At 35.7% G+C, this 10,698-nt stretch overlaps 1 protein-coding gene across 5 annotated transcripts; it reads right to left on the bottom strand.

Moving 5' to 3' along the window:
* Positions 1-441: 441 nt before the first annotated feature.
* On the bottom strand, positions 442-9,328 carry scel (sciellin). Of its 5 annotated transcripts, none has more exons than XM_076874860.1 (27): positions 9,199-9,328; positions 7,832-7,863; positions 6,973-7,039; positions 6,717-6,779; positions 6,507-6,578; positions 6,388-6,420; positions 6,242-6,277; positions 6,112-6,147; positions 5,974-6,018; positions 5,814-5,885; positions 5,668-5,736; positions 4,729-4,803; positions 4,569-4,637; positions 4,425-4,481; positions 3,816-3,872; positions 3,471-3,524; positions 3,336-3,377; positions 3,154-3,222; positions 3,012-3,062; positions 2,864-2,914; positions 2,630-2,692; positions 2,473-2,526; positions 2,314-2,376; positions 2,139-2,210; positions 1,290-1,398; positions 957-1,059; positions 442-822 (listed from the first exon to the last, which is right to left on the bottom strand). In XM_076874860.1, the coding sequence occupies exons 2-27, from the start codon at positions 7,848-7,850 to the stop codon at positions 806-808; spliced, it is 1,518 nt and encodes a 505-aa protein (XP_076730975.1). In that variant the 5' UTR covers positions 7,851-7,863; positions 9,199-9,328; the 3' UTR covers positions 442-805. The 5 variants fall into 5 exon arrangements, with proteins under 5 accessions (XP_076730975.1, XP_004568072.2, XP_004568073.2 ...); XM_004568015.6 differs by having other exon boundaries at positions 2,139-2,213; positions 9,199-9,327; XM_004568016.6 differs by having other exon boundaries at positions 2,139-2,213; positions 3,012-3,059; positions 9,199-9,327.
* Between the last annotated feature and the right edge of the window lie 1,370 nt (positions 9,329-10,698).

Genomic DNA, 10,698 nt, shown 5'->3' with positions numbered 1-10,698 from the left:
CACTAAAATAAAATATGATATAGTTTCTTGAATACAAATTAGTTGGGCTAATTGATTTGCATGGCAAAGCTAGAAGCATATCTCATGCAGAAAAGATGTTGAAGACTAAAATATGTATCGAATATACAGTGGATATATAAAATCGGTGTAATGTTTCTTTTTTAATAACGTAAACCCAAAATCTTCAATAAAAAGTCTTAATAAAATATGAAAGCATAATATTTTTGCACATAAGTGAAGACCGTAACCCAAATCAAGTTCCTGAACCCACTAAATTAACCAAACAGTGCAGAAGACATGAGATGATTTTATGACAATATATTGTATAATTATCCTAAAATTGTCAAATATATCAAGTTCCATTAACTGTAAATTATGACTTTAATGGGTAGATTACATTTCACTGGTATATAATTAAGGAAGAAAATGAACACAAACGTCTTAAAAGAAGTAGAATATTTTAATTTTATTAGATAAAGACACTTTATAGCTTTTATTGCACAAAGAAAAAGCCCCCGGCCCTCAATATTGCAATGTATCGTTTTAGAATGAAGTTTCCCTACAAAATGCAAGCCAAAGACAATAAGAGCTGATATGGTGCATAGAGGTAGATACAGAAACACCAATATCAAGGCAACACAGCTACTAAATAGTTTATTATATACTGCATTCATGTTATTAAAATGTAACTGTCATTTCACAAAACACCCACATAAAGATTTGTCAGCTCATTGTAATGCTAGTCCATGAGATCCCACGACACCCAAAGCTGATAATCAATAATCCATTAAGTATATTTGGAGCATCAGCGTTGCCATTTTTCTGTGGGGGAAGGATGTACAATTTGAACTAAGACCTTTTGAAATTAAAACAAATAGAGTAATACATACGGTACAAATATTTAGTCACTGGAGCTTTACATCCAGGAAAATGAAGAAATCCTAATAATTACTTACCTTTGGTGACCTCAAAGCAGTTCGAACAGTGAACCATACGCTTGTAAATCCACAAGCTGTCCCCAGCCTTTAGATTACCCAAAGTAATGTTACACACCTCACACTGCCAAAACACAAATGCTCACATGAGGAAACAGAATCCTGAGACAACAATGGCTGTATACATCAAAAATATTCTGTGAGGTCTTAATAATTAGGAGTTCATGAGTCACTGGTAATTTCAAAACAATACTAAGACTTTACTTTGGTAAAGTCTTGACATAGTTGTTTTTCAACCACTGCTTGTTGTTGACCAAAGAAAGGAAAGCCCCATCTTAAAATTATTTTACTCACTTTAAAGCAGGAAGCATGGCATTTCATATTTATGTCATCCAGGACCATCTTGGCATCACCAGTGAAGGGCTTACGGCAGACTGTGCACAGATCTTTCTCTAGCACTGTCCTGTGTGGGACAAAAATTTATCAAGTGTTTATATTAGAGTAAAAGAAAAGTGACTGTATATATGTGTTCTTGATTTAATTCTATTAATTTTGTTTTGGTTTTATTTATATAACACCAAATCACAGCAACAGTCGCCTCAATGCACTTTATATTTTAAGGTAAACCATACAATAATACAGAGAAAACCCCAACCCCAGTCAGACACCACCTATGAGCAACCCTTGGTAACAGTGGGAAGGGAAAATCTCCCTTTTAACAGGAAGAAAACTCTGGCAGAGCCAAACTCAGGGAGGAAGACAGGATAAATATCAAGTTTACCTTCTTAACTTTCAGCAAACTATAACAGCAACAATTGGATGGACTGGTGCAAAAACAATTACAGCAGAAATAAATGGTCCCCTAGTTCTACCTCAATTTTTTTTGATTGCCTTGAATGCTGAGCAATGCCCCCTACAGCTAGTTAGGTTTTTAAACAAACACGTGATCTTTAGGTTTACTTTAGGTGTATTTGCTAAAAAGCAATTATTAACATGCTGACATGCTGTATTAAGGTGGTTAATGTGACAGATGCTTAAAATCTGCATATCAGCACATTAGCATGCCGATATTCATGCTTTGCTCAAAGCAACACTGTATCCAAGTACAGCTTCACTGAGCTTCTAGATGACAGTCAGTCTGCACACTTATTTCCACACAAATGTTTTCAGTGTCTAAAAAGGCTATTGCTGCCCGATTCCTACCTTTCAGGAGGTGCATATGCACTCTTCACGGAAGACTTTGAGTAGGTTGGCTCTGACAGAATGTCATCTGACCTGCTGAGAGAGTTAATGAAAGAGTGTTGTTTTACTAACTCGTACAGTGTTTGTGTGCCAGTGATAAGTTTTGGATTCGTTTGTTCAAAAAATAATTTAATACCTGCGGCTCCTGTATGATGTAGAAGAGTAGATGGAGGGACTTGTGATACTGGTGTACTCATAACTGTAAAAAGATAACATGGCCCAGAGATTGCATGTGGAGTTTAGAATATGTTTAGCGCATACTGTTTATAATGTCTTTGTTTGCTTTGCTTCATACCTGGAGTCTGGTCTGGAGTAAGTATAAGTGTTGCGGTTGCTGCTATAGTCATCACTGAGTATGAAAAAAGGGAACAAATCAGGAATAATAGAAAGAGTATGACCACGCTGCACTATATTTTTATAACAAAAGGTTGAGAGACAGTGATAGTAATTACCTGGTAGTTATGGTATAGGAGGTGGTGCGAGTGGAGGGTATATCACTGGAGTATGAACTGTAGCTATAAAGAGGCAATGGATTTAGTTTGATAAGAAAGAGCTGGATGTAGAAAATATTGTTATGATTAAATAAATTAGAGTTTGATGAGGTATAAAGAAACAGAAATTCTAAAGGAGAATAATAATAATTTGAATAAGTAAATGGGTAATCCAGGAGTGCTCTGTTAGTTTACCTGGAGAGGCTGCGGGTAGAAGATGTTGACACTGGAGAGGGACTTTCTCCTCTAAATGACAAGATAAACAAAAAAGGTCAATTTGACAAAACTACACACAAACTACACAATTTTTTGGTCATTTTTGTCATTCATTTCTACTGCTTACCCTCTGCTGCTCTCCACAGTGACAATCTCTGTCTTTTTGACGCTTGAGCTGCTAAAATGGCAAAATGTGAGGTTTCATCCACCACAATGGTGAAATAGTTGTTTTGTTTTTTAATGACTAAATGTTCGCTGAGATGTCTCACCTGACTGGGGAAGAGGAATCAGATCTGATGGAAGTAGGCAGCAGGGTGTCATACAGCTGATCCTCAGCTCTGCAGTGACAGAAATGTAAATTTAGTGATTATACTGTATGTGCAGTTCTTATTTTTTTTAAATTCTGTTTTCTTTTGTACAACAGTTGAGGTTTATACAAGGTTTATCTTACTTAAAGGAAGTCTTTGTGGGGGTTTTAGCTTTAAAAACATCACTGAAAAAGTAAAAAGAACACCAAACATTTTACTGTACTGTTTGTATATTTATATCGGTGCCACTGTTTGTGTATTGTGCTGTAGTAACTTACTCATCATAGCTGCTTTTCACTGTCACAGTCTTAGTAGTGGACACGATTGATTTGCTGTGACGAAGCCAATATCAGGTATTACATAATGATCAGTAACGTATGATTATAGTGTCAAATTAAACAGCATCAATTTACTTACTTTAAATGATCTCAATACACCATTTATAAGAACATACCTAATATATAACATATAAGGTATACTGTGACGTGCATTGTGTGCTTTTCAGCAACTCTACTTTCGACATCATTAAATTCAATAACAATTGCAACAATTTATTAGATTTTTATTACAGTGTGTATAAAGGCTAAACGGGAGGACTCATAATGAAAGAGTGTATGCATTACCTGTCATCAGCCTTGACTGAACCTGGAATGAGTGTATCATAGAGTTGGTCTTTAGCACTACAACAGACAAAAGTAAGAGACATTGTTAGTCGTTTTTTAATCACATTTTGCTGCGTCGAGCTTGGAAGCTCCCTAAACTTTATGGTGCTAATAAATATTTTTTTAAATCTCTGGCATATTACAGAGTCTAATAATAGTTATTTACATGGAGTCATGACGTCAGCAAACTTAGTCATGTCAGGAATATTTAGATTCCTGAACATTTACTCCAAAGTTACTGCATGCAAAAAACACTAATCATATTCACTCACACTGCTCTGTCAGATGTGTTGTGTATACTATTTATTTTCAAATGGTTTATTGATCAGCTATGTTTTGTTAAACACTAAAGGAGACTAATACTGTGGGACAACTACATTGTGGTAGCTCAATGTTTTGGACAAAAGTACATCTCATGGCACAGTGCAATATCAGATAGTAGAATAACAAATTAAATTTATTGCTATATAAAAAATGACTTTTATCTGACTAATTTGAATATGTCATCTTAACAGTATGCAGAGGGTCAGAGGAACATAACCGGATTGCGCGCGCTAGGATGGTACTCACTTTGTGTCAGTGCTGCTTTTCACTGTCACAGTCTTAGTTGTGGAGATAGTTGTTTTGCTGCATAGAGAAAAATGTGTCTTACTGAGAATGTAATTACTGAAAGCCTGGTGCCATGACCAATATAATCTAAGTTCTGGGCTTCACCTCTCTGCGGGTGACAGATCATCCTGGATGGATGAGGGGAGGTGCGTGTCGTAAACTTTGTCCTCCGTACTGCACAGAACAATAAAAATATAAATAAATCTGAAATTGCAGGTGACACATGGGTTATAATACTACACTAACTGAATAATCTGTGTCTTACTCTTTGGTGAGGGTAACAGTTGTCTCCGTCACTTTGGGTGTCGTTAAGGTAGGTGAGTAGGGTTGGTATTCTTGCCTGTTTGGAAAGATGGGGAAAAACTCAGCCTCTCATGTAGCATGATGTGCTTATATGTGGCCTCTTTAAGAAACTCTAAATATACATCTAAGTGCTGCAATTTCTAAGATGCTTTTAAAATACTGGGTTAGCTTGTAAAGCAAAAGCTGTTGTGACTTATTATATCTGAAGGCTCAGCCTTACTGGCCTATGACTTCTAAGTGAAAGTAGCAATAAGTCAGTATGAAAATATTCAGTGTTCAGTATACTACTAAATCTTAGTTTTAGCTATACACATACACAGTGAAATTGTATATTCTATGAAAAACTAATTACACCTTTCATATTTTCATTAAATTTAAGAGGGTAAGTTGCAGTTAGGAACCGATAATCAAATACACTTAATTGATCACCCAACCTGACTGACATGATGTTGCAGGAGACTCGTGACTGATAAAATCATTCGAAAATGTATTACTTCAAGTTTTTGCTGCTAAAGGTTGAATCCGTGCGGGTACTTAGTGTTTTACAGGATTGCAAAGAGTCCTGTCAAGAGTTTCCTTCTCACAGGACTGGTGTATAAGTTCTGGCAAGTACAGTCTGATATTACTATTTCACAGGGTCATTATGATTGATTTCATTCCATAAAAACAATTGTTAAATGTTGTACTTGGTTTCAGTGGAGCTCTTTTTTAACGAATTGATGTATAACTGGGTAGTCTAACCTGTAATGATTAAAACTGATGTTGGTCATGTTACTAAATATACTTGTTAGTTGCTCGACTTCAGATTCAACAGCCTGATGAGTGACGATGATGCTGTTTCTCATACTGAAGTAAATAATTAAAATATTGCATCTACTATAAATCACTACATTATTTTTACCCTTTGCTGGAAGTCCTGACCCGGTCAGAGAATGTCCCAGAGCTGATTGGAGTTTTAGTCACAGGAGACCTATAAAGGCAAATAAATGTCAATAATATGATACGGATTGCATGTGTAATAATGTAACTTGATGCAGTGTTCCCTACTTGACGCTTTGGGTGGTGGTAGTAGTGGTCTCAGTAGTTGATCCATCCTTGGTGACTGTGGTTGTTTTGGTGCTGAAAAAAGAGAGACGTGAAACCCATTTACTTAACGTGTCATTGTAATGTGTTAACTTGCTGGTGTGTTCATGCATTCCTTGTGTACCTTGTCTTTGGATACTCTGTCACAGTAGTCTTGGTTGTGGTGGTGCTGCAGGGACATGGAAATACAAGATTACACATTATATTAATTTCTCCTCTGTTGATTATTGCATTAGATGCAATGGACTGGAGCTTTACGTACACAGTGGGTGAATCTGCCTTCACAGATGAATATGTACTGTAACAAAGAGGCAGATCATTCAGGTGATTTCCTATTCAAAAATTCCAGAAAGAGTCAATTTTGGGCTATGAGTGGTTTTACAAAAATGTACCTTTTAGTGTAGGAGGTCTTAGTGGAAGAAAGAGTGCTGCAAAACAGAAAAAAACTCTTACTTAATCTCATGCCTTGAAGTGCACAAATTAATAATAACACAACTGTAACAAAACTGTGACTGTAAAAGAAGAAAACTGTACTAACTTGGTCTTCAGGTCATTCTGCTTTCCACCGAACCTTCAGTGAGAGAAATGACTCATTATTGTTCCTGCCATTTATATGGCTTTTATTTAAATATATCACATGTGTCACACAAATGGTACCTCTTGCTGAGCTCTTGCACAGATGTAGCTGTGTTGCTTGGTTTGGTGGCTGTTTCTTCTTCAGGCTCTAAACTGTGAGAAATGCATAAAAATTTACAGGATGCAAAAGAATAAGAGACTCTTTTCTTAACTTGAAACCAGTCATCACAGAACATATTAGTGTTCCTTCATTTGTCTGCAAATTAAGGTGAATTTAAATGTTTGTTTTACCTCGCAAGAGTTTCATTGGATTTGTATTGACCTAGAACACTTCTGGCGAAGTTTGGATCTTGGCTGTAGGAGAAAAAAAACTATTTACACAGAGATGACTCAATGCTGTGACTCGCAAGAGGAATGTGAGAAGGCCTTTTTTAAGGTTGAAAGAAATCTGAGCTTTGACCCAAAAGTCACACCCAACAATTCTGCCATTCTCTAAATGCATGTGTGCGTAAGCATCTGTTTTAACTTTTATCCTTGTTGTACTTACTCAACAGGTTCTTCCTCATCATCTGGTTTTCTGATCCAGCTGTTGTCTTTTAGAAGAGAAGTCTTGCCTGGTAATACAGGACAGAAAAAATTACACATTTATCATTCATTTACTTAATTAAGTAACACACTGTTTTTAAGGACTTAAAAGTTAATACCTGTTTAACAGAACATAATAGAGCCAATTAAAAACTAATTAGCACACTGCTCCTGAAAATTAAATGAGGAAGGTATTTATAAAGTTTTCTAATCAATGAATACTCTTTTTTTGCATCTCAGGTCTTGTCTTTACTGCTGCACACTGCAACAACTGCACATTGCTGTATTCGAGCTGTGGTTTCTCTCACTGTGATGCACTTAAAAATTAAATTAAAATATAGCATGTATGGGGCGAACATAAGTACTGGGCTTGTGCATTTGTAAGTATTTTAAGTCTTAGATGAAATAAACTACTCTGTTTTTAAAATTGATTGGTTCATTATTTGTAATTCGAATTTCTGTATCATTTATATCACTATTAATATACAAAAATATGTATCTTTATATATTTATAATATGCAATATATCCTTCAGTCTATTTTACTGTTTTTCCCCCATTGTTTTTATTTTGACAAATTCTTTTTAGTTTACATACTCATTTTGACTACAAGCAATAATCTAACCTATTTCAGTGAGTGTAATAACAAAGGGAAACAATTTCATGCATGTTTTAAATATATTAAGTATATTATTAACATAATTAATAGGCAGCAGAGTCATATAACTACTGGAACCTTTCAGTCTTGCATCTGCTATTTTAAAAATCCGCATTACTTAGAATTTGATTTGTAAATTTTATTCTTTGATATTTCTCAACTTACCAGTTTTGTAAGCGCTCATTTTGAAATTTTACCTGTAAGTGTGAAACAACAAGAACATTGATGAGAAAACAGGGAAAAAATGGAGCACAGCTCATTAGCCACTGGGTGGCACGCTAGGCTAAAACCTTTTATGTGCCGTTGGTGTCTTTATGCTGCATAATGAAGTGAACAAGTAATCACTGCTTTCTGCCATCTGTATACTTGTGTCATGAGCACACACATGCCCTTCATGGACAGACTGGATTTATGAGCTTGCCTTGTTGGGTTTGACACTGCATCTGTAGTAAATCAAAAGTTCTGTTTAACCCCAGACTCAGGAAATATTAAGCTTAAACTGGTTAGTCTTGATTTGTACCCACATGTAAGACACACCCACCCACAACACACCTTCTCCAAACACACCTTTGTCATCAAAACAGAGACCTTTTGCTGAGAAAGGCGTGACAGGCCACAGTCGATCGATGATAAAGCTTGCGCCCTTTCATTTCACCCTCCAGCACGAACATACATCATAAACCTCAAGGTAGACTTACAACCCCAACAGAAGTTATAACTGTAAATGGCATATTTGTCTGTTCATGAGTCCAATTAGTTTTTTTTTTGTCATTGTTATGTGTTTCTGGATATTTAATTATCGGACAAAAACAACAACAACAACAATCTTCTAGTTTCTAAAAGATAATTTAAATGTTTTCAGATAAGATATCATAAAACAGATCAAATCTCTCATCCAGTGGTTTATCGGATCTGAACTGTTGTGAGAAAAAACATTAAAGGCAGAATATGCTCAAAAAACGTTTATGCCCAAAATGCTGACTTTAAGTAATTTGATTACATGTAAAGTTTCCATGTAATTTTGTTACATAAGTACAATTTAAAATGTTACATTTAATGGAATCTGATCAAATGAATTTCACTTGATTTTATACATTCTGTTTTTACCAAGCATATTCTCCTTGATTATGATTCATGTTTTGAATAAAAAAACTTTTGATTTTATCGCTTTCATCACGTTTCACTCGAAATAATTTCTTCATCTTTATTTAGGGTGATTGTTTTTGAGTGCACAACTGCAAATCAGTCCGTTCTGACTCCTCTTTGTATCTGTAAGGCACCATTATTTCCTCAAAAGAAATGCAATCTGACATAAACACTACAACGATATCATTACATAACCCGACATACAGTGTGTTCTCTGATTTATTTTCCTTTACGCCTCAATGCAAAACACCATCTCAAAAAACTCGTCTCATATACAATCTCAATTTATCGAGTATATTTTTAATACCTCTGAAGTATCATTGCACACAGTTTCAGCTAAAATAAAAAACTGATAAAACATTCACACACAGAGAAAGAGTACATACCTCCACAGAAACCTCTTTGACTTGATGGAAAACTCTCACTTCCAGCTCGGCGCTCAACACCTGTCTGTCACGCTACACAATCACACCCTTGTCATTCCTTTTGCTTTAAACCTTAAGGGAGTGGAGATTCAAGGCCACCCACGGGCGTGGCTTTACGGAAGAATCAGAGAATAGGTTTTCTCTCTCTGTCGCTCTCATTCTACATGTTTCTATCTCCGTCATCAGTGTTTCCTAATTGCTTGTTTTTCGAGAACATGGAACTGGGTGGAGTGCTGAAAGACCTGCAGCTCAACTTGAGTGATGAGGAAGCAAACCTCCAACGTGGGTGTGGGATTCTCTCTGTCCTAATCCTACTACAGGCTTGAACTTGCATAAATATATTTTTAACACTAGAAAGTAATCTTGTGGCTTTTTTATGCTCATTGTGGTATAATGTAAATTGAAGATAGAAATATAAAGCATGCGCACACACTTCACTCACTTCATTAGGTACACTTCTAACCAAATTAATCCAGTATGGTAGTTCTGCTATAAATTCCACCTATTAAGAATCCTCTATATTTTTGCTGATGTTGTCAGTAAGATGATAATTCTATTGGGGTCATGAGACTGAGAGTGTACTCAGTTGCCTGTGATTTTAAATGTAAATGCTGCCTGTGGTGGTGTTTTTATTGCATTCAGTTTTGCAGATAGACTAAATGAAGTGGCTTGTGTGTGTATTTGAATATTTTTGGAGGCGTTTTAGCATTTAGTACGACAGTTAAGAGTAAAGCTTGGAGAAAGACAGCACCAAATGGCATGGTGCAGATTCAAACCAGAGCCTTTGCAATAGCCCGACAGCTGAATGAAGGGAGCTCAACCAGAACCCTGTGTTTTTAATGTTGAATGTAGATTTCTGAAGGAGTTGCCAAAGGTACCAGTTATACCAACTTAACATGCAAAACAGGGATGTTGAACTTGTTTTACACTTGTTTTACACCCCTGCGCTAACTTAATATAATGAAAGACGTGCAGTTTGTCAGTATGTCCCTATTTTTCTCCATGATTAAGAAAATGCTGCTGTAGTAAATTAAACTTATATGCTTATCTTTGGGCTTAAAATGTAAGAAATAAATGTGTAAAATTACAGAAAAGGCTTTGGTAGCTCATTGCACAGACTGTCCAGTAATCCTTTCTTTCTTTCTTTCTTTCTTTCTTTCTTTCTTTCTTTCTTTCTTTCTTTCTTTCTTTCTTTCTTTTTTTTACTGTGGACCCATTGTGAAAACCAGAAATTCCTCATAAATGTCTTTAGCAGATATTGAAAAAGTGTTATCTTCTCTCATTTACTAATTACTTTCATGTAGCATGAACCTCAATGGGGGAAGTCTTTATCAGTAACAAAAGCTGTAAAACCAAAAGTACAGTTAAAATTTCAAAACTGGTGCCCTCCTTCATTGAATTGGAGTCTCCCCACAGGTCTTGTGTTTGAACCTCTGAGTAAAAAGATTACCCCGCTATATA

Source organism: Maylandia zebra, linkage group LG16 (assembly GCF_041146795.1).
Source record: "Maylandia zebra isolate NMK-2024a linkage group LG16, Mzebra_GT3a, whole genome shotgun sequence".
NCBI lineage: Eukaryota > Metazoa > Chordata > Actinopteri > Cichliformes > Cichlidae > Maylandia > Maylandia zebra.
This window is presented reverse-complemented; position numbering and strand designations above follow the sequence as displayed.